We start from the raw sequence: 24037 nt of genomic DNA on the forward strand, positions 1-24037 counted from the left end.
TTATGCCCTTCTACAAATTACCTGTGTTTTCCTTAGCCTTGTTCATAGCGCGTCCCAAGTCTCTAATCAGCTCTTCTTGTCTGACAGCACAATGCTATCTGATCCAAAAATCCCCCAAACAAAACAAACCCCTCGACTTTATCAAGGTGTTGAGTAGTAATATTCTCCTGATTTAAGGGTCAAATAAGTGTAAATAGTTATGGAGTCCATTCTTTCCCTTGTAAACAGTTTATCTAACTGAAGACCTGTCTTCTCCACCCAGAAAGGAACCAGGGTACCGCTGTCTCCAACAGCGATGCAACACCTGTCCCAGCACTGGCACAACCTAGTGACAAATCAAAGTTTAAGTCCTTCTTGTAATCTTTTACACAACCTGCCAGATGAAGGTTTCAAGCTGCTTTACTGTGTGCAGGGTGCCAGGGAAATACTCCAATCCTTACTTTAACCAGAAAACGAAGCTGAAGGTGCCAGCACAGCAGTGCAGAGCCTGGAGCTGGAATGGAAAAATCCATCTGGTCACTCCAATATTATCTGCAGCAGCAAGGCTAGGGATGAAACAGCTCCATGCAAGCAATCCTGCTCCTGCGAGCCATTATATCGCCCACTGAAAGCTTTTGATAAGGCCAAGCAAGACTTCAGTGTTGGCCTCATGCCTCCCCATCCACGTAAGAGGAGACAGAAGGTTTGAGCTAACACCAGAGCTTAATCTTCAGAGCACCTCACAGTTGTGTTGCACACAGGCACTCCCTCCAGCTCTTGGGAACACGCACGATCTTTGCCGAACATGAAGCTGCAGACCATTCCCATGCCAAGCACTCAATGTGTGCCCTATTGAATCACGCTCCAATCAGCTGCCTTCGTGCACGCCGGATGGGCTTCTGCTGCAGGGAGCGGAGGTGGTGGCATGTGAGGATGAATGCCTTCAATGCCGTCTACTTCAAAAGCACTGCTCGCAAGCTTTACTTTGCGTTCCAGCAGCTGGGCTGGAGCTGCGTGCACGGCCTCACTAAGCACAAATGAAACCAAGGCATCCATATGCTGTACATTAAGAGAAAGAGCGTTTGATCTCTTGCTCACTGCTCCCATACTCCCTCTTCCTTTCTGTAGCAGTCTCGAGGAGTACAGAGCGTGGTGTCAAAACTTGTAAGTCTTCAGGCGTTTATTGGCTCTGCGGCAGGAACTGCAACACTTAAAACAAAGCAGTTGAGAAAAACGTTGCTGGCCGCAGCCACAAAACCCGCCCTCATCTTTTCCATGATGGTGGCGGGAAAGAAAATGTCTGAAGTTGTATTTTCCTATTTCAAAAACAACGGGAAAAGGACTGCCAACGTGGATGGAGTTCAGTCCAACTGATTCTAATGCCCGAGTTCGCAAAGCAAAATGCAAATCTCCTCCGAGTGCAGGAATTGTGGCCGTGCATTGCCAAGGCCACCACAAAGCCACCGCAGACCCACATGTGCAAGGGACAGCTTGGGTAACACCAGGCTTCAAGCCTGCCACTGCGCTGATTCCTGTGGCACTGCTTACCACGCATTTTTCAGTCACTCATCGCCGTGGCCCATTAATGTCATGTTCTGCTAAGAAGCTACGGAGAGCTTTGTTCCACTTTAAAGCCACAGGTAAGGTAGGAGAGGAAAGCTCCACTGTGTAGAGAACTTCCTGGCTCTTCAGCATTGCCCCATGCAGTCCTGGAACCGCACGAGGCAATACTTGGAAGTGGTGTAACGGGCAGAAGCACAAGCAACAAACCAGGTAACAATAGAAATGAGTTTTATTTTGTAAAAAGTTATAAAATGAATATTGTACAAAAATAAAGTCTGTAGAGAACTTTGGTTGATTAACACAAATGACTGAGACATAAATTGCAGGTAAAGTAAAAAACTCCAGAGAAGCACACTCCTGTCTTCAGTAAGGTCTGAAAAATAAAAAAAAAAAATCACAAACTTTACCCTTTTGTATTTTGAACATAGCGATTTGCTTTGGTTGCCTCTTCAAGCTGCACAGAAAACGCTGTGGGGCAAGTTCTCAGCATTTGGAGCGCATGAAAGCACTCCTCTGAGCGCCGTGCCTGGTCAACCGCCCCACAGCACAGCCGACCCTCGGCTTAGCAGGCTCTTACTGCCCAAATCATGCTGACGTTGGTGGTGGTATGAGCCGTACCACTCCTGCCCATCATGTAGAGTAAGGTGTCCCCATGGCAGTGCAAGAATGAACCCTGCATGTGGGCTCTGAGGCTCCCTCCATCCACCCAGGAAAGCAGTGGAGGTCAAGGCTGAATCACATTTCGTACAATGGAACTGTTTTGCTTGGAATTGGAACTGGCCCTAGAGAACTTGAGCCTGGGAAATATTTTCCCTATATCCCCGTAGTACCTGGCACATCCTTCTATGCCTGTTCTGGAATTTTTTTGTTCTCTAGACCCTTCTCCTGTGGTGCCCTGAGGGGCCTAGGGCAAAAGGAGCACGAGAGCCACTGCGTGCACGAGATAAAAGGTCGGACCACAGTTTTTCGGTTTTCAGTAGGAATTTTTTTTTCTTCCTGCTGTTTTTGTGGGAGCTGATGCTTCACTGGTTGTCAGGCATGGCTAGTGACCTGCACTGCTGCTCCTTCAAGAAAAAGGTCTCCAGAATGAGAGCTTGCATTAGCGGTGCGGTACGAACGCCTTTGCTGTGCAACCTCCCTCACCCTAAGGAAACTCAGACTGTTCTGCTGCCTGGGTAGGATCCTGTAACATTTCAGCAAATTATACAGAACACTTTGGTTATTTAACACAGTTGTTTACCTGCAGACTATATAAATCCAGGGCTAACTAGTAAGAGAGATTTAACCTCTTCTACACGGAAAAATGGAAGGAAAAGCATAAATAAATATAACAAGAAATTATAAGGCTAAATGTGATTATTTTCCATTTTTCAATAGTTATATGAGGTCAGTTGGCAAAAAGTGTGAGGAAAAAAAAAAGTGGCTACATTTAAAATATGACTAGAATTAGTTTTTCTAACAAATTGCTAATGTTGAGCCAAGTCCTGTGACCCCCACTTGTCCAGAGTCACTGCTGCTGTGCATGAATGACTGCAGTAGTTTTCAAAAGTATTAGTGAACAGAAGGGTTGCAGGCTTCGCCGCTACATTTTGTGAACATTAACAGGATTTTGTTTAAAAGAAAAAAAGGTAAAGTAAGTGATTTTTTGCATTCAAGTTAACACTTTCAATTAAAAGCATGGACCATTGTTCCCAATTTCATTGTCTCTCTCTCTATCTTCCAAGCACCTTCTACTTTGGCACCATTGAAAAGAAACTTTAATAAATAAGGAAAGGAGTCTCATTACTGAACTGTAATAAATAACAATAACTTAATCTTAATAAATATCTTCTGTATATTTATGTCTCTGAACGGATGCATCGCATCAAGTAGTCTGCTCACTCACAATGACCAAATAGAAATGTAGTTACGCAAGTGACATTAGTCCTTTGTAAACCAAAAGAAACACGTTTTGTGTAGGCTGGGTTTGTTATTTCTCTTACTATTCTAGAAAGAAGTGCTTAAAACTCAACTTGTTTTCATAGGTAGCAGAAGAATGAAATCCTACACTCGTTTTAAAGAAACACAAGATAGAAATAACCAAACTTAACCAGTAATCGGAACTGTTTTGCTTCGTATCAATACTGGCCCTAGAGAACTTGAGCCTGGGAAATATTTTCCCGATATCCCCTTAGTTATGAGGTTAATCTCATTATAGCTTAGAAATTGTCCTAAGTGCTTAGGAACTGCCCTTCAATGGGCAGTATCCCAATGTCTCTTTCAGTAAAGCTGAGGGCACAAGGGACGAGTAAGGTACCGCTAAGCCAGTTCTCAGCTCAGCTTTCTGGCACAGATGGTAGAACTAAAACACAGCGTGGTATGCAGGATTGTGTTTTCAAGCACATTCCTCATGGATCCGAGTCTCACTGACAGTGGACTGTGTCAAATGGGAAAGGGAACCATCAGCACGCCATCCAGCTGTTGGCATCTCCACCTGAGCTTTTATTTCCTTTCCTGTAGGACATCAAAAGCCTCCATCCTCCTTCGCTGCCTTGTGCCCCCAACCCTGGGTTCTCATATCCCCTTTTTTCTGCATTCTTGGTCCTCTCTTCTCCACTCTGAACAGACGCTTCCCTGGGAACCTTGGTCCCTCTCTTTGCATCGTAGCAGGAATGCAAAACTGGCGCCACCTCTGGTGCGCAGCTGTCAGACGCATCCACATCTTTTTGCGGAATGTTTTTTCAGTATGTGGTAAACCAGGTTGTCATCCAAAAAGGACAGGTCATCATCAAACGCTGTGGGTCTGCAACAAGCTTGCCTCACTTTGTCAGTAACCAGTTTTTTCTTTCTGGTTAAGTTTTTTAAAATTTTGTCATAGGTGGTCTCAGCTGCGTCACAAGATCCACTGCAATACCGGAAAATTAGCTCCTCTTTGGTTTCATATCCCAAATCCAAGTCAGTTACGTTCAAATGGATTTCTGTTAAGACACATCCTCGATTTTTGCCCTTTTGATTCTTCCTTCCCTTTTTGCTGGAGTTCTCTATGTTCGTGGCTGCGTTTTGCCGGTTTCTCTCCCGCCTAGAAAAAATTGGAGTCTGTTTATCTGGTGACCTCCTCAGCCTTTTAATAGTGGCTTGAATAAAGTCCACTACCTCATCAAACTGATCTGGATAATCCTCTGGCATATTAGCTGTTGGGAAAGAGAAAAAAGGCTTTTGTCAGATGTTATTACGTTTGTCCATTCATGGCTCAAAAACGCTAGACACATGCAAGCTGTTCTGCCCAGCATTTCAGAGCACGTGCCCGAGACCCTCAGAAATCAGGGAGAATTTCAAATGGTTTAGATCAGCACGGAATCTCACTTGGGGAAAAACAGATAAAATACGTATGTATGTCTGTAGGTGTTTGCTGATGCTCAGTAGCGTTCCAGCACATCTCTCAATACTGAATGAGCGCTGTCAAACTCAAGGGAAGGAAAAGGATGTCATAATACAAGTCTGATTAATGGGTGGCTGAAGCTACTGTAGAGAGGTTATATGGGCTCTTCCCAGCAGAACAGCAAAAGGACAAGGTTTATTTAAAGCAATTTTGTGATTATAATTGTTAATTGTTGTCTTTTCACACCGTCAGCTGTTAGTAGTGCCAAAGCCATCTATCGATAAGGATTCGGGGCAGGACAGAAAGAGGAATGTCCTGGGGTGCCAGGCTGCGTTACTATTTCTGGCTGCACACCTGCTTCTTAGTGCTACTTGGGGATAATGATTATCAGAGCTGGTGAAAAATTTCTCACAGAACATTTTTTTATCACAAAATGGTGATCAGACTGAGTAGAAATAGGTCAGAATGGAAGCATTAAGTTAATTTTCAAGGGAAATTAATGCGTTTTCTCTTTATGAAGTTAAAATATCTACCTTATTTTTCACTTGACATACACTCCACCAGTGACAAATGACTCAAATCAATTAAATGTTGAACACAATTGAATGTTTTGATACTAGAAGAATGAACCTCTTCAAGGAGGGTGAAATGGAACGTGTCCTCTCAGAGTTCAGCTTTTCAGCATGGTTTGGAAAAAAAACGCATTTTGAAATCTTTGAACTTCCCATGGATTAAATCCCTCACTGTGATCTGCTTTAGTGAATACAGTCATTTAACAGAGAGTCAGGCTGTGAGTAGCCCATGTGTAGGTGCCCTTAAGTTGCATTATTAATGATCGTCTCTTAAACATAAACTATACCGCAGTATTGAGATTTTTCTTTCTTCTCATTTATTGTGCCAAAAAATCAAGACTTGAGGACTCACTTCCTCTGCAGTAAGACCTAAGGGGATGCTCGTTTCTGTACTTAACTCCTAAGTGCCCACCCACATAACAGACCTGTGTCACCCACCCAGCCGCGCCTGTATGGGGGATCCATTTCCAGAAGAACCCCTACAACTGTCCCAGGGACTGCAAACATTGGGAAAAGGTGAAACCCAACACAGTGCGTCTGGCCAGGGGTTGGTACCCACTGAGCCACCAGGACTCTCACCTGGTCAGGTGCTGAGATAGGAACAGTGCCTTAGGCTACGGCTCAGAGCCTTATTTTCCTAATAAACACTATAACTGAGAGGAGCCCTGATGGGACACCAGGCAGTGCGTGTACGCAGCCCACATGTGGCAGCAGGGGTTCTGTTAACAAGAGAGAGGAAGACATGAGGTTGCCTACCATTGCTTAGCAAAGCTGGACCTTCATATCCTCAATAGAAGCACCAAGTGCAGAGGAGGTGGGGACAGCAGGATCTTAACTCCGCTAGTGCAAAGAGCTGCTGAAACAACAGTGCATCTGCACATAAGAAAGAACACGGACGGCCTTCCCAAAGCAGCCATATCCTAGAGGCCCACCTCCACGACAAAATGGATTAGAAGCATACAGTTTTTCATGGGTGGCTCCATCAAAATAGTATAGACTGATACAAGAGTAATGAAGGCAGGCAATCTTGTATCTTCACATAATAAGGGTGGCATAGGGAAAGCGGGATCCTATAAACTGTAGATTTTGGGACTGGGAAACGTGAATTTACTTTGTTTTACATATATCCATGCCAAAGGCAACAATCTGGCAGACCAGGAACTGTCAAAAGATATGAAGGAGGGATACAGCTATACGGGACCTGTACAAGATGCTGCACTACACCCTATATTCCTGTGACACCAATGGTAAGTGCATCCTTCTTGCACCCTTCTTGTCATTATATCTGTAGCAGGTACCAAAATACCCGCTTAGAGCCACACCAACTAGAAGGGGGTAGCCGGGATAGGTGTGTCCATTGGATGCATCGACCCCGTCTGCTGCAGGAAGGGTTGATCTGACAATACCATATGAATAGCGTCCTGCAGAGCAAGGTTCAGGCCAAGGCGATGGGTGGACTACATTTCTTAAAAGCACGAAGGGGTATCACCTCTCCTGACTCAGCCAAGCAAGATGACCCCAGTGGAGCTGGCATAGCCCCCACAAGCTAAGTCCTGGAACAGACACAGATGCAGATGCGTTTGGCAGAAGGCACTTGTTGCTGTGGGACTGGGTAGTTTCTAGGTTCCTTGCACAGAAACTAAGTTTCTTAGCTCCCAACCAAGAAGGTAAGGATGTGGCCCTGAGGAGACGGCTCTAACTGTGCTATTCTCCACTGTCACCTTCAAATTAGCTCCTAGCCACACCTCTGCCACATAATCCTAGCCCAATCCTTGTAGCAACAGTATGACACAGTGAGATACTGGCTATGGAGAGTGAGAAAGAGTCATCAGGGAAGCGTACTGGGGTTTAATAAAATTCATGCAATGCTCAACCATCAGGATGGGATATTCTTACAGAGAAACCCAACCTATATATGGAGATTCTTCTTTGCAACCTTCAGCCTCATACTTATGCCAAGCCTGGTAGATTGCCAGCGCAGTGAGGGGAATAAGCGTTCCCCACCTAAGAAGGGACAAGCAGATTACCTGAAGAGATAACAACCCGAATATGCGTTTTCAAACTGATTGCAATTCAGGTGCAAAAATACCACCTCTCCCTGCAACAGTGCAACGTGCAGGAGTCTAGTTAAATACTAGTCAGACAGTTACAGGGTTCAAGCACTGCCCTGCCCAAGCCAATCCACGTATGCCCTGGAGGAAGAAAGGCTCACGTTGTGGACTGCGTCCCTGCTGAAAGCCTGCACTGACATCCGTCCTGGTTCACGTGTGATAACTACCCCAGCGGCACCAACGAAGCTAATGCTGCTGAGAGCCTTACACGCTGCGAGTGGCCTATGATAGGTGGAGAAAGCACACCACGTCGGAGCCCCGTGCACGGCTGCCAGCACAGGCACGAGGTGTCAACATCGCAGAAGGTGGAAGCAGCAGAGCAAGAAGTAGACCGAGTTAACAGCGTATCCAAATAGAGGAGTTCTACCTACACACACCGACTCGCTGCAACCAGAAAATGAGGCAGCATGACTGATCCCATTGATTTCACTGGGGCTCTAATTCAAACCATGCAAGACGTGCTCGAAGCTGGAACCTGGAACGAGGTGTGCATGGCCAATATGTCTGATGGAGCCGGGGATTCCTGCTCAGCTCATCCCCTATTGCAATATCAGGCCACTCAGGAGACTCACTGGGAGGGATGCCAGCACTATGAGTAAGAGGAATGCCAATTTTCTGTCTCCAGGGTGGATTTCCCCTTCAGCCCAGGGGACTGGAAAACATCCCAAGCAGATATGCAAATTTGTCAAGAGAACTCCTGCAGCGACTCCCAGTATCTGGAGATTGCATCACTGGAGGAGACAGCAGGCACGTGAATGATATTAGGGAACCAGTGGGAACAGTGCGGGCATAGAGCCCTCCTTGAGCCAATGTGCTGGACACCACACTAGCACAACGGCAGTCGCACTACTGGGCTACTCAGAGAACCCTTGCAAGCTGCCAAAAGCAAAACACCCTCTGTCTGTGGAGCTCCAGACTACTGATGACCAATGCAATGATGCTCTTCCTGATAGCTTCCAAATGGACTGCCAATGTACCCCAAGTTTGCTTCCATAATTTAGCACTGTTAGAGGAACATCTCCAAACCCCACCATCACCCAGCCTCTGACTGGTACAATTCTGAATTATTACATAACCCCACAAAGACAAGGTCCAACACACTCAGCGGCACAGGTCCCGCGCCCTTAGTCCTGTGGCAAGTGCAACCGGACCCAGCAATCACCCAACCATGGACTCAAGCAACAGGGCTCATACTGATCAGGTGTGGCTCGGTGCTAATCTTTTGCTGCTTAATGAAGCAGAGTCATCAGCACAACTACAAACAGTCACTAGGATTGGCTCACAGGGGTTTCAAGGAAACATAGACAGCTGAGAGTGAACATTGACTTTGCAGCCTGTGCCAAGGTGCCAGTCATGACTTGGTAGGGATATTCAGCTGTCCAATAAGTATGTTAAGTATGAGAGCCTGAAACAAAATGCTGTAGAACGGTGCTGAAGGAGGATCCTGGGCAACCAAGCGGAAATGCTAACATTAACTTCAGGCATGATGAGTTGAAACAACACGCTAGAGGTAAGAGGTAAGGAAGTCACAACCAGACATCATACATGAATAAGCAATAACCACTGACCAAAGAGTAAAGACTATAAAAGGCTAATAGACAGAAGGGAAGGAGGAGAAGACTGACAGCAGGACCACCCTATCCTGATGGGCACTTGGTAGATGTGCTCGAGGGACGCGGAGACCTCTCTGCACCACAGCCACCATGTGCCAAGCACTTATTTGGTCTCTGCGCTGCGGTAGGTGGTGCTGGGGAGAAGGGAATGCTGAGCAGAGCTCTGTAGCCAGGGAACACCACTGGACTCAGAGGGACTGCCTTGGCATAGAGTACTGGTTTGTAATACGCACAAAGCCACTCAGTTGAGGGGTTCTTTGTTAGAACTCCCTATCAATACTGCTTAGAAAACGTTTGTAGCCTCAGAATGGTCAACTGCCCAGCAGCTTTGCTTCTTTTATACTGCAGGGCCAGCCAGCGCTGACTTGGACTGTGCAGCAGAGCTTTCCACAGGGATTTCACGCCCTTCAGAGAGGCACATATTGTCATCCCTTCCCGTATCATACACAGTTTGCATGTGTGTATATGCCTGTTGTATTTACATATACACATATACGAAATGCATCTAATTATATACACGCGTATTTTTTTCAAAACAAACTAGTTTACTGAAAACACTTGCCTTCTGTTGGGAAAGCTGAGAGAACAAACACATGACAGATGTCTCTCACACTGTACACAAAGTGCCAGCAGAAAATGCTCAGATACTACGGCAATTAAAGCAGTAAAGATCTCTGAGCAGTAGTCCCTGGTCTCATGCTCCAGTGTGTGAAGGAATTAAAGTTTAAAAACCCAAAGCCACCTAGGCTAGGATGGGATGGGAGAGCCCACAATAGCATGTGCTCAATACATGGAGCACTGGTTGGCTGACACATGATACACCTCAAAGCAGGTGCTTCCTGAGAGAAAGGACCATATGTCCTGGAAGTGTAAAATCCTCCCTCAGGGAACACGGGGTCTCTGTGTATCTTGCTCACAGTGTGAGAAAAAGGCTCACAGACCCCACCGTGGCCCTACCACTTGGACGATAGTGCCACGGAAACTCACAAGGCTGGTGCAAAGTCAAGAGGTTTTATTTGGGTTTCATGTCGTATTTCTGAAAGCTCTTCCCTGGCTGCTCAACTCCTTAGGGAAGTCCCTTGAAGGGCAGGAGCATGGGGCAGGCAGTGGTGCCTGCGGGAGCTGCATCCAGCATGTGTCATGCTCCCGCTCATCTCGCTCTCCCGCAGCTCCCTTCCATGGCCTCTTTCAGCACTGTGCCAAATACCTGACCACCCAGGCAGGAACAGGCAGATTTTTTTCCTCTAGTGCCAAACAGAGCATCAGTTTGCTTTCTAGCACTGGAGTATTGAGGAGGGGGTTATGAATGGCAGCCCAAGTACCAGTCTGGGCACCTTCTCTCTCCCACATGCAGCTCAACCAGGGGTCTAGATCTGCCAGAAGTTCCTCACACGACCAGAAAATGAGCAAAAAAAGCAGAGAAGGAAAGAATGAAACATCACAGGACTGGTGCACATAGGAATCTAGAAGAGTGACTGGGCTGGGGGCACAGCCGGTGAACACCAAACATCCAGAACTCCAAGAGTCAAACAAACAAACAAAAAAAACCAATGAGACTAATTTGAAATACTGATGAAAAAGCCCCACCAAGAATATATGCATCTTCTGCTTGCTGTTCGCAAGCTGTTTTCTTGCTTTCTGAACCCTTACGGCACACTCTGCTCATAGTTTCGACTCAGACTCTCAGGTCAGGAACATCCCATTTGAATGCAAAGTGATATTCTTGCCTCATTGCTGCTCGCTGGCACCTAAAGCTTTGACCGGCATGGCCCCAAGCACAGTCCCTGTACACAGAGCACTGCAAAAGCTGGCAGCGCATATGGGCACAGGATCCTGCAGCCAAACACCTGTTATGATCCCCACTGTCCTCTGCAGAAAGCTACCCTGGAGCTCTGCTTTGGACGTGCGCGGGAATGTGCCTTCCTCTGGGCATCTTCACTACCGCAAAGAGCCTGCCTTTGCATTTCCAATTAATTAGAGACATTGCGTGCCAGAAGGAACAAGACCTGATGTCTTAGAAGAACAAATTACACAGTTTTCAGATAGATTTCTACATAAAATAGGTTTAAATGAATACACAAATCAAACTCGTTGTGGTCTCAAGAAAACAGTCCCCAATAAGGAAAAATGGACAATTTATTCCTATCTGTTCAAATGAGGTCACAATTACACCTTGTAAAACTATTTCTTTGACTTCACTAGCAACAGATTCATTTTAGAGCCAAATATTCCCCCGCAGTGGCAGTAACCCAGCATGGTAGGGCAAGAAACCCTTGGTTTGTACCTGACCACAAATTGATTTCAGTGGGAACAGATGGATCTTCAGCTTTTGAGAAAAAATGCAGTTACTCATTTTGGTGCCTGGTTATGGATTTAAAAGGATAAATACAGTCTCTTCTCGCCCTGCTATTTATTATGGTTTACAAGGAAAGCTTAAATTATATTCATTGCTAAATAATAATTTATGTAAGTAGAATTTATTTTTTTTAGATATCTCACCAAACATGATGTTTTAAGTTGTTTGAAGCTGTATATTATAGAATAATTTTCCATGCTGATCTCAGGAAAATGTAATCACATCACTGCAGCATCGTTTGTCACTTTGCACAAAAGTTGAAGTGATACAATAGAAGTCTAATAAGATACACTCAAAATTATAAAATCAGATTTTTGCTTTAGTTCATAGCTTTTTACGTACGCGTTTGTGGAAGTGTATAGCTACTACATCAAAACTCCAGGTCAAGCATTTAATAAAATTACCAGGGTATTTCTCTTAAGCACAGCTGTTTTTCAATTTGAGAAGTTCGAACAGTAGCATTCAGAGTCCAGTTTAAAGTACGATTTCCAAGTTCAAGGGGGTTAATCGAGCTCATTATAATGGCAAGCATTATTTAGAAAACCCAGATCCAGATCTGTGTTAGGATCAAGTGGCCCTTTTTCAAAAACAGTTCTTGTACTGTAATCTGTGCCTTTCATGACTACAATATTTTAATTTCCTTCCTTTCCTCGTTATTTTTTAAGTCTCCTCCACAGTTATACTCCGAAGACATTACTTATTAGGTCATTTGCTTGAGGGAAATAGACAACTAAAGTGCCTTTAGTGGGGACTGCAATAAATCATGCTCATTTTTTTGTCGCTTATGAAGTTTACTCTGGTATACTATTTATTCATTAATTATATTTGCATTTAGCTTTGCAGTAGTGTTTTCACCTACATGCTCTCTACAAACACAGAATCCTTCCATCTCGCGCCACAAAGACTTCAGAGCCCCTTGGAGTAACCTGTTTGTGGAACTGCAACCTTAGCACCAGGTTAAAATTACTAATGTGATGATCATTCTGCTTTGCAATGCAAAAAAGCATCAACTGTGGTGGGGATAAACAATTTCTGTTATGGAAAAAGAAGAATTTTTCATGAAAAACAAAGCCTTTTGTGCTGGAATCAAAGCAAAGTGAAGTCTTAAAGCTAGTTATCCTGAAAGGTCTTCAGGATTTAAACAATTAAAATATCACCTCTCTGAGGCACGACTTTGCTTTCATGCCTTGTCTGAAAATCCGTGGGGCTAAGAACGTAATGGAAACCATTCGGTTGTGTCCATTAGGAAACAGAGCACCAAACGCACTAAGGTCAGCTCACCTTTAAATGTTTAATACTGTTCAGGTTCACTACCTCACTACCCGCCTTGCCAGCTCCCAGGTCATGCTGTGTCCTCCCCTCTAACTCAGAGAGTCCTTAAAATCGAGACTCTACCTGGTGTCACTTGTCTCTCCAAGGGAAAGTACTAAGTAATCTAGAAGATCGCTCCAGGACCACTCAGAGCAGCCAAGTTCCATGTTTGTAGCTCACTAGCTAAACCTGCTGATTCGCACGCGTGGGTCACAATGGCAAACCTGCAGAGTGTATTTTCACACCGGCATGCTTAACAGTGTCTCCCCTCGCATCCTTCGCCTGCTTTCTTGCAGGTATGAAACGCTGGTTCCCACCAGGAGCAAAAAGGGGAGAAACAACAGGACCATCATAATCACTGCCAGCAGGGGAATTCTCTGATAGCAGTGGAAAACGGCAAGGTCAGGTGAAATGAGGGAAGTAAAGGACAGGTCAGCTCGCAAGGCTGACCTGTCCTGGGGAATTTCTTGTTCTTCACCCAGTCCATGCAAGGTTATTCACAAAATCCTGCTTGGCTCTGGGATTGCTAACACCTCCTCTGGCCTCTCCGCAGTTGGCAAAGGAAGGTCTCACCTGGCAGTCCAACGGCAAGGGAGCGGTGGGAGAACGTGGTCTCGCGTCTGATTCAGAGCTTTGAAAAAAACAGCTCTGAAAAACTAAGGAGCATACAGCTCTTCAGCAGTCGCTCTGGTGGTTTTCTGACAGGTCCTGCAGCACCTGCCAGGAGCCCATCTGCACTAAAGCCTTACTGAACAGGGACGTGTGGGTACTCTAGCACCCACGAGGCAGTCTCTGCATTTTAAGTAGTTACCTAATACAGAGTGTAAGAGAGGGGGAAAGAAAAAGTGGCAGCACCTTGTCTGAAACCAGTCATGCAGCAGGAGCCAAACCTGGGCATGGCACATACCTGTCTATTGTCCCCTCACTAAAGCCTTGTACCCCTCGAAATTCATATTATGCTGAGAAAACACCCAGCTCCCCAGTAATATATTTGGGGAGCTCAATATCTGGTTCTGGCCCAATCCTGCAAGAGCCTCAAATGAGTATATATGAGTGGGACCCAAACCCTGTGATTTCTGTTAACAAGAACCCATGCAGCCAGCTAACAGGTATGCACTGAGGACATACAGTTGGTAATAAAAACAAATCCTCTTTAGCTTCCCCTGTGCAGATGTCATCCAGTCCTGCCTTTGCACGACATCGGTCAAACCCTGCATCAGTCACTCAGCCCCACGGTGGTGCCAGATCGCTGAATGGGATCGGCATTCCCAAATAAATAGCAGCAACTGTTCCTGGGCTGCCTGTGCTCTTAACACTGCATCACCTGTTGGGCTTTAGGGGTGTTCCCAAGGAACAGCACAGGCAGCAATGCAGCCATCCCTGTCTCTTACCTGGGGGCAGTAAAGCCACACAGACAAATCCAGGGCTGATCCTCTTCCTTTGACAATCTCTGCTGCTATTAGATTTTGACCTGACCTATAAATAATACTTTTTCTCCCATCATCGCCTTTCACTGTCCGCATTTCCATGTGTTTACAATAGGAACGATACAAAAAGTCGCACTTTGGAAAACGTTGTTATTATAATAACCATCCCCTGGCTCTCGGGCAGGTGCTACGTGCTCTGCTGCAGGAGGTCTCATGTTGGGATGTGCGGACTAGGGCTGCCAAATGGCACTGGCACGTGATTAGAAAAGCGAGCTCCTTCCCAGCTGCTACGCTGGATCCACATCTCCCTGTCAGAAATTTCCTGACTAATCGCTGATTTTGCCAAAGAAACCTTACATGCTTGGCATGGGAGCAGAGGTAGTCCAGATGTTTGTATGCAGCTTTTTAGTTAAATGCCTCTAAAAATGTGGCCACATGAGAAGTCCCAGCATACTGCTGTAACACTGTCTGGCCCTCACGCAGGAAAACAAATATTCTGATTTCAGTTTTTTGCTTATTTTGAAGACTATTCCTGTTCAATAATCATTAAAGAATTTGAACAAGTCCCACTGACTCTTCAAAGAAATATATCTGCAGGTTCCATTTAAGTGCTGTACCTACATACAGCCCAAAAATCTGCTAAGCCACATAACGTGGCTTTATTCCTTAAAAACAATGCTGATATTTGAAATGCCTCACACAATTAATTTCCTGTGTGTGATCTTAAGAGCAGACATACTCTCGTGTATGTTTTTGTCTTAATACTTTCTTTGTACCCGTCCCAAATAAATCTTTTTTTTTTATCCTATTTTCTTTCCTTTCTTCGTAACCAGGACTGAATTTCCAAGAATCAATGAAATCTTTCCTTTAGTTCCCCATAACAAATACTACTACTCGATCGGAAACTACAGACGGTTTTGTCAAAAAGGACCATTCTGCAGCGTCGACCTGTCTACCAGCACTAAAGTCTATTTAGATGTCTGATTATCCTGAACGTGGGTAAGCTGCAATAATTAGTATTCCTCATTTATTACTTATCATAAGCTTATCACCTCAGAAATACGAGAATCCACAAGTGTAGGTATGCGGGGTTTGGTCTATGAACTACAAGTTTAAAGTTGACAGGGATGAAGACTGGATCCTTGCAGCAGGTATCTATCCCTGATCACCTGCATTTGTGGGGGATGGGACTCGATAAGCCAAACAGCTTCTCTCAGCCTCCTACTTTATACAGTCCTAATCAGGAACAGTATAACTTACAAAGACATCACAACCTATCAATCTGAGGATCCTCTTCCAGCGGACAAATAATGCCTCCCCCACCACCAATTCATCAATAGTCACCACACAGCTGAATTCTTCAGCGTTTCAGAAAGGATTTTGAAGGCTTGTCACCTGCGGAGCCTGAACACCGGGATCGCTAAAATTTGTTGAAGAGGCCCATGAAAGGTGACCAAGAAAAGCGTGTTCAGGTATGTTACCCAGCAACACACACCTGCAAAATATCTAAAAGGATCCACACTCCCACTGGGAAATCCCTGAGGTCTCTAAGTTAAAAAGCAGTGAACACATAAAACTTTAAACAAAGAATAACTTTCAAAAAGAGAACAAAGCCATATTCTCTTGCATTTCAGTCCTTTCCTCCTTAAGTTTCAGAACACCCTTCACAAGAGTATATTCATTATTTATAGCTGAGACTGCAGAGAAATGGGCTTCTAGGGCTACATTCACCTGGATTTACCCAGATGTGTCCTGTTCTTTCTTTTTCCAGAATCTTACCCATGAATGGGCAAACTTAAATGAGTGAGATTTCTAATTGCCTGGGTGTGCCCATGCAAACGAACTCTGATATATATATATATATACACATATATATATATATATATATGCTGGCTCAGGGACACTGGTACACTCGCTCTGACACTGGATGTATGCACCCGCTGTACCGGATACACACAGATCGAATGGTGCAGTGTAGCACCCGTATGTTGTGGCAGACACCTCTCTGATACATTGGATTTACTGTGGATGGGCAAATTACCTCTGCAGCCTGTGGCCACCTCAGACTAAAGCACATATGCCCCACCATAGGCGTGTTGAGCAGGAAAGCCTGGGCAGAAACATGAGAGTTCTGGTTCGTAACACCAAATGTGCCTAATAAATATTGTAGGGAAGGAAATGCATTCAGCCGGAAGTATAATTTAATACTGTATTTGCCTTAAAGAGCCCTATACTATCACTGTTCATTTCAGATGTGTTCCATATTAGTTGATAAAGTCGCAGCTAAATGCAGTAACCTAATATTAAATATTCTTTAGCAGGGATATGAAGAATTTTTGAGAGAGGTATCACGCACACATACTACAGTATATTACAGCATAACAAACATACCAAATGAGCTCCAACAACAAACAACCATCCAGTGGTCGTAGAGTAACTCAGATGTTATCATGCCAAAACCCACCTTTTCCTCCTATCAGACAGGGGAAGCTCAGGGTGACACTTTTCATTCAATTCCGCACGCTTACCACTAGTTCTTACTAAAGATGTCCACTTGATCAAAAGGCTACATATCATATCCTGGATCTTAGGATACGCCAGTCCTCACATACATGTTGATTATGGCCATACAACAGCAAGCAGATACAAAACGCACTTGCTGGGAACCATGTGCGAGTCAAACCAAGTGTTTGGCTCCCTCTGAGCTGTCACGCTTCTGAAGCTGCTGATTTAGTATTTAGTTTATAATACTTTGGCTTGTATTTGTTCTGTTTGCAGTTGCTATTCAAGCCAAATGTGTCCTTCCCCCACCAGACTGTAGCACGAAGGAAACAAAGAAAGGGTTTCCTAACCTGACGAATTATACAGCTACTCTTCGTTGATGAAATAAGCTACACCATGAACACCGACGCCTAAAACACCTACGATCACTGGATGTATCTCAAATGCACTGCAGCCAGTTCACTAAAGTCTCCAGTCCACTAAAAAAATGCAGAAGGAAGCAACTGCCAACGCTTTCTGCCACCTCTAACTACTTCCACGGACAGCAAAGGTCAGCACATTGCACTTGACCAGTTCAGGAAGTTAGGATCTCGCCTGTAGGCTGGAACAAAGGATGGTTCTGAGCCAATCTGAACGGGGTAACAGCAAGTGACCTCAGAGCACTTTGCGGAGAAAGCAATCCCAGCAAATGAGAATACAGAAAGGTGTCAACGGCCTGGGAAAACAGATCTGTGCTCCAGCAATGTGTTTAGCCTGCCATTATGAGCAGGACTTGATCTGACAACCTTGATAACCCCTGCTGCAAGCAATATATGGGAGAGCTGACCTCTCTACTCCCCACCTAGGATTGCACCGGGATTGCTATTGCTTTAGCAGAGAGCAGCGCACCCCTCTTTGAATGCACACAGCACCCACTCCTGCTCAGCATCCACACACCGACCTACGCAGATAAGCCAAAACAAGTGATGATGATGGCGCTCCCACTGCTTTGTGAGCTGCCTCTGGCGAAGGCCCTTGGCGAAGCAGCTGACCAACAGCATCCACAGAGGTAATACATGGCAGGCGGATCCATCAGCGGATGAGCTGGGGAGCTGCAAGCATGCCTGCATGCTAGTGGCACACTGCCCTCTGCTTGTGAAAGCAACCCCAAAGAGGAGAGGGAAGTCTACATGGTGTGGATGTGAGTCCTCTTCTGTACACTGTTATATGACTTCCATGTGCTGATGGATGTGTGCCATCAAATGGTAAGCGAAAAGAAACAAATATGTCAAAGATGACTACGGTGGTGAGTCTTAACAAAGTGCTGATGCATCAGCGAGTCAGTGCTGTGCGCAGGTAGGATCAGCCTCACGGGGTCTGTGTTTGCAGACTGCCTTCCAGACACTACACACTTTTAAATCAACTAAAAACGCGGTAAAAGTGAATAAAAGCATTTCACTGCTCTCTTACAGCCGCCTTTCCACCCTGACTCATCCGACTTGGCAACGTAGTGAAGAGTTTCTGACTTTCAGGCATGGGTGCTGTGTAAACCACTGCTGTGCAAAGACCACAGGAACACCCTTGGGTTTTCCCCAATATCTGCTGTGAAGAACAGCACTGCTTTTTCCTCCCCTTGCAGCCAAGCCCATCTATTAGTGATCCACAGGGTTCAGAGATTTGGGACCAAACTATCAGCCCTTTCTCAAATGACTACAGAGGGCAATAACCCGCAACCCAACTCCGCCTGGCAAAGCCTACGTCTGTGCCCTGGAAACCGGTATCTGGAAGAGGGTGTCTATTGATACTACTACACCTCAGGTAAAACACAGGTTGTCTTCCTTTCCGCTTCTTGTTCACCCAATCCACAGCGAAAAAAAGAGGCAACAATGAGAAGGTTCGGACAGTAGGAACTGACGAGACCACTGCCGCTGACTGTCCCCTTGAGCTGTTGCAGAGAAACCAGCTCATCAGGAACCACGTTGCCAGAAGTAAGTTTCAAGATAAAAGCAGGTGTCGTACAAATACTATCACTCCGGAAAGACGGAGCAGTAACGCTATCCCACCCCACAGCTTCTGCCAGAGCTACAAACTGACTGGTGTTGCTCTCCTCTTACTGATCTTCCTGCCACAGGCGCTGCAGCAAACCTGTGCAGAGGGAACCACTACAGTGGCCTGAATAGCTCATCACTATCTTTTGTAGGGCAGCACCTATCCTGCTACACAGCTCGCCACGGAAAAGATCACCGCACGTGCTGGCCCCGCAGCCCTGGCAGGCTGGAGCCCTGGGAGGAAACACTTTTGCTTCACCTCCCTGCAAAGAGGGGCTGAAAGGACGTCAGGGGCTGTCGGACTGTGAGCAGCAAGAGTACAGGCTGGGACGCACGGAGGCGGTAGCCTAGGCAAGATTCCAGCAGCGGAGAAACACAGGCAAGAAAAGGATAGAGAGACTAAATGGGGAAGGACACAGATGTGTACACGGAAGAGGAGATGGGTGTTGGGGAGGGGATGAAAGCAGAGTCATGGCACGCACCCCACTTGGTGGATCTACACTGCATTAGCCCGGCTGCTCCCAGGGAAACCAGAGTGGGGCTGCCTGTGGTTGGAGCTGCAGCAGGCGCAGGAAGGACATGCCTCCAGATAAGGAGATAAAAATGAATCCCAATTACCCTGCAACAAGTTAAACAGAGAGAGCTGAGCAAGGGCAAAGGGAGCAACCTCCAAGCTGCACCTGGGCGTTTGCTAAATGAACATCTCCACCACTCATGTGAGTATTTTGCCACTTCTTACTGGGTCATATTAACTCTCCCCTTAAAAAGCTAACAGAGTTAGTGCAACATTCACATACCACTGTGAAAATCCTGTATCTGCTATTGTAGGAGACCTATTATTAGCGTGGCATTATTATTATCTGTCATTTGGATTGTAAGCTGTCTTACTGTGAGCTGGTTCAGGCGGATTGCTCTGCATCAAGCTCCTAACCCGGCCACTACTACTCTTCTGTAAATTTCCATGTGGACACACTAATTTTGGGATCAGGATCCAAGGAGGATTTAGCAAAACTCAGCAGCACTCCAGGATGTGTACAGTGCCTCCCACCACGGAGCTCAATCTCCGTCAGGACTTGCGCCCACTACAAACAGTGAATAATTACGTTGGCAGGTCTGAGCGGGGAAAGGAGGTTGAAGGGGTAGAGGCGTTTCAGTGCCTGCACTGTGAGGTTAATGTACCTGATCCTTCTCTCGGTTCCTCTGTATACAAATAATTTTCCCCTCTCTCCAGGTTTTTCAACCAAAGGGATCTTGCAACTGGCAGGAAGGTAGGACCGTAAGCAGAAGAGGAAGGGGAGGGCATTGCCCCTGCAATCGCCAACCCCAAGCTTTGGCAGATTACTTGGTTTGGAGCTGCTGGAGCCAAACCAGAGCCCACGACCCTGCCCGTGGGAGAAGTGGGGGACAGAAGTGTGTGTGTGGGGGTCCTTTCCTCACCCTGATGCCTGGGCAAAGGGGAGCGGATTTAGCAAGACAGACAGCAGTGGCTACAAAGGGGAATGTTTCTTACAGTCACTGTGCACAGCATAGGGAGGCGGCAGGCTGGTGGGGGAGAGATCGTCTTCAGGCCCCTCTACCACTGAAGGGAGCCCCTTGGGAGGCGTCTTACCGGTGGGCAGGGGCGAGTTGGAGACTGTGTTGAGCAGCACCACGCAGACAGCCACAACATCCCATAACTTCATCTTAGATCTCCTTCCAACACAGGCCCCTGGCAGAGAGGAGAGGCAGGATTAGCCCCCAGTTGCTGTGCTCCCCAGTCCTGCCCGCTCCCTGCCAGCCCTGCACCCCAGATCCGCCCGGTGCACCCTGGCCAGGCCGGGCACAGAGCAGCGGGAGACAACCTCGCACAGCTCAGCCTCACACCTTTGTTGCCTCCCAGAGTGAGGGAGGTGGTGTCTCCTCAGCGAACGGTGCGGGAGAGGGAGATGTAGGATGGCCTCCACTCTCTACGCCTAAGCCTGCTGCCTTGGGGGATGTGGGCAAGCAGCTCCCGGGAGCCTGTGCCCAGGGATGTGGCAGCGTAACTGTGTCCCTGTGCTGGCAGCCAGGTCACCCTGCGCTTGTCCACCCACAGCACCTGTCGGCCAGGGCAGACCGGGCTGATCTGGCGTCTGCAGATTCGTTGTGCTACAGCCAAACCTTCCTTTTCCTTTCCGTCTCCTCTCCTTCTTCATCTCCCTTTCTCTCTTTCCTTTTCCCTTCCCTCTTTTTCTTTTCCTTTTTTTCTTCCCCTTCCTAGTCCTCGTTCTCTTTCCTTCTCCACCTTTTTAATTTTTCTGTCCTCTCCTATTTTCTTTCCTCCTCACTTGCCAACTTTCCTTTCCTTGCGCTCTACCTTCTTCCCTTCCTCTTCCTTCCCTTTTCTTTTTCTCCTTTCCCCTTCTCTTCCAATCTCCCCTTCTCCTTGTTTAAATATTTCCTTTTTCCTTCTCTTTCTCCCTTTCCTTTCCCCTTTCTTCTTTGTTTCCACCTCCCTTTCCCCTTGCCTTGCCTCTTTCTCTTCGTTCCTCTCCCATTTCCTTCTCCTCTTCTACTTTTCCTTTCCTTTCTTTTCCTTCTCCTCTCTTCTTTCCCCTTCCCTCTATTCTCTTCTTTTCCTTCCCACTCTTCTCTCCTTTTCCTTCCCCTCTCTTCCCTTCTTTCCCTTTCCCTTCTTTTCCTTCTCCTATATTTCTTTCCCCTTCCTTCTATTCTCTTCTTTTCCTTCCCACTCTTCTTTTCCTTCCCACTCTTCTTTTCCTTCCCCTCTCTTCCCTTCTTTCCCTCTCCCTCTCTTCTTTTCCTTCCCCTCTCTTCCCTTCTTTCCCTCTCCCTTTCTTCCCTCCTTTCCCTTCCCCCGTTCTCTCCTTTTCCTTCCCCTCTCTTCTCTCCTTTTCCTTCCCCTCTCTTCCTTTCTTTCCTTTTCCCTTCCCTTCTCTCCTTTTCCTTCCCCTCTCTTCCCTTCTTTCCCTTTCCCTCTCTTTTCTCCCTTCCCTTCTCTTCTCCCCTTTTCCTCCCCCTCCTTTCTCTTCTTCCCCTTTTCCTCTCTTCTCCCCTTTTCCTTCCCCTCTCTTTCCTTCTTTCTGTCTCCTCTCTTCCTTTTTTTCCCCTTCCCCTCTCTTCTCTCCTTTCCCCTCCCCTCCCGTCTCTTCTCCCTTTTCCTCCCCCTCTCTTCCCTTCTCCCTCTTTCCCTCTCTTCCCTTCTTCCCCTTTCCCTCTCTTCTCTCCCTTCCCTTCTCCTCTCTTCCCCCCTTTTCCTCCCCTTTCTCCCCCGCTCTCTCCGCCCGGCCCGGGGCTCGGGACACACGGCAGCGGGGCGGCAGCGGGGCAGCGCCCGGCCCGGGGCACAGCTCCGGCTCCGCCGGGGCGCGGCCGCCGCCGCTCGCCGCGCGCTTTCCCCGCTGCCTTCGCACCTCTCCGGGGCGGCTGCGGGGCAGCTCCGCGCCTCCGCCAAAGGTTCCCCCCTCCCTGCCCCTCCGCGGCTCCCGCCTCGCCCTCACCTCTGAGCCGGTCTCGTCGGACCCGAGATGGACATTAACGCCGGGGAGCCGGGCGGCCGCGCGGAGGATGCATGTGGGGCGGGTCGGGGTCCGACCGCCGCGGGTGTGTGCGGGTGTGGATGTGGGGCGAGGTCGCAAGTGCGGATGGAGGCAGAGGGGAACCCCCCCCCCAAACACACACACACACCGCCGGCGCAGGTGCTGTGGCCGCGGGGGTTCTCCGCTCGCTCCGGCCCCGCAGCCGCGCTCAGCAGCCGCCCGAGCCGCGGGGAGCGCCGCCTGGCAGCGGGAGCTGGCGCTGGGTGCTGCTCTTGGGACCCTGCCTGGAAATCTGAGAAAGACACTCCATCAACAACTGCGGAGAGTCAGATGAAGACATCAGGGCTCCTATAACGCCAGCTGGTCCAACGCCGCGGGGGAGCCGCGCACCGCTCGGGCACGCACGCAGCGGCGGGAAAGAAAAAGGGGGGAAAAAAAAAATGGAAAAAGAAAAAAAGTAAAAAAAAAAAGAAAAAAAGGAAAAAAAAAAGAAAAAAAGGAAAAAAAAAAGAAGGAAAAAAAAAGAAAAAAAGAAAAAAAAAGAAAAAAAGGAAAAAAAGAAAGAAAAAAGGAAAAAAGGAAAAAAAGGAAAAATAGGAAAAAAGAAAAAAGGAAAAAAGAAAAAAGGAAAAAAGAAAAATAGAAAAAAAGAAAAAAGAAAAAAGAAAAATAAAAAAAGAAAGAAAAAAGAAAAAAAAGAAGAAAAAAGAAAAATAGAAGAAAAAAGGAAAAGAAAAAAAATCACGAAAAAAGCGCACCCCAGCAGAAGAGGGGAGGGAATAATAATAATAATAATAATAGTAATAATAATAATAATAATAATGGTAAAGGCACCCCGTCAGCCTGCTGGGAGAAGCCGGTGGGATGTGTCGAGCCGGTGGCGGCGAGGCTTGCTCCTGCAGACCGGGGGTCCCGTCGCGGCTTAGATCCAAGGCGGTGTCGCGCCCGGGGCTGGGCGGGGGCGCGGGGGGCGCCGCACCCGCGGGCGGAGGGGAACGCGGAGCCGAGCGGCGGGGGCTTTGCCAGGGCGACTCGGCGCCGCAGATGGATTTATAGGGCCCTTTGGCAGTGACGCGCCCTCCGCTGATTCGCTTTCAGACCCAAACACACGCTGGCCCCCCGCACCGGACCCCGCGGAGCCTCCAAATATCTCCCGGCTGAAGTCACCGGCCCGACATACCGTGGGCTGCGGTACCCGCGGCCGTAACCCAACACCGCGTCCCCTCCCCAGCGCCGCTCCCGCCGCCCCGCGCGGACGGACGGACGGACGGACGGGATCCTGCCCCCCCCCCCCATCCCCCCCCCCCGCAGGTGCCGCGGTGCCCCCCGCGCAGCCGGGCTGACACCCCGTAAAAGTCGGTGTAAACAGTCTCGGCTTTCAGCCCCGCGCTGTGTGTTTATGACTCACGCGGTTGTCCGGAGGGATGAGGTCCTCATGTCGCCGGTGCGACTGCAATTGGCGGAGCGAACGCCTCCGTCCCCACCGCGATGCCACCTCCATTCGCTTTAATACAGTATTTTTGGCTTTTGGAGCATTTGGGAGGCGTGGGGGGGGGGGTGGGGGGGTGGGTGTCGAACCGAGCAGCGAAACCCCGAGAGCAGCGACGCCCCCAAAAGCAGCGAAGCCCGGAGAGCCGCTCGCTGCGGGGTGCGGAGCGGCCGCGGCAGCCGTAGCGCGGCTGTGGGTTTGCGGCTCCCGC

General features: G+C 47.6%; 1 protein-coding gene across 7 annotated transcripts; it reads right to left on the reverse strand.

The window, feature by feature from the left end:
* Positions 1-1716: 1716 nt before the first annotated feature.
* GDNF (glial cell derived neurotrophic factor) lies at positions 1717-23823 on the reverse strand. Of its 7 annotated transcripts, none has more exons than XM_054055390.1 (3): positions 23746-23823; positions 20330-20527; positions 1717-4712 (listed from the first exon to the last, which is right to left on the reverse strand). In XM_054055390.1, the coding sequence occupies exons 2-3, from the start codon at positions 20499-20501 to the stop codon at positions 4228-4230; spliced, it is 657 nt and encodes a 218-aa protein (XP_053911365.1). In that variant the 5' UTR covers positions 20502-20527; positions 23746-23823; the 3' UTR covers positions 1717-4227. The 7 variants fall into 7 exon arrangements, with proteins under 7 accessions (XP_053911365.1, XP_053911364.1, XP_053911368.1 ...); XM_054055389.1 differs by lacking the exon at positions 23746-23823 and adding an exon at positions 22299-22432; XM_054055393.1 differs by lacking the exon at positions 23746-23823 and adding an exon at positions 20683-21062 and having other exon boundaries at positions 20429-20527.
* Positions 23824-24037: the final 214 nt, after the last annotated feature.

This window comes from Cuculus canorus, chromosome Z (assembly GCF_017976375.1).
Source record: "Cuculus canorus isolate bCucCan1 chromosome Z, bCucCan1.pri, whole genome shotgun sequence".
Taxonomy (NCBI): Eukaryota; Metazoa; Chordata; class Aves; order Cuculiformes; family Cuculidae; genus Cuculus; species Cuculus canorus.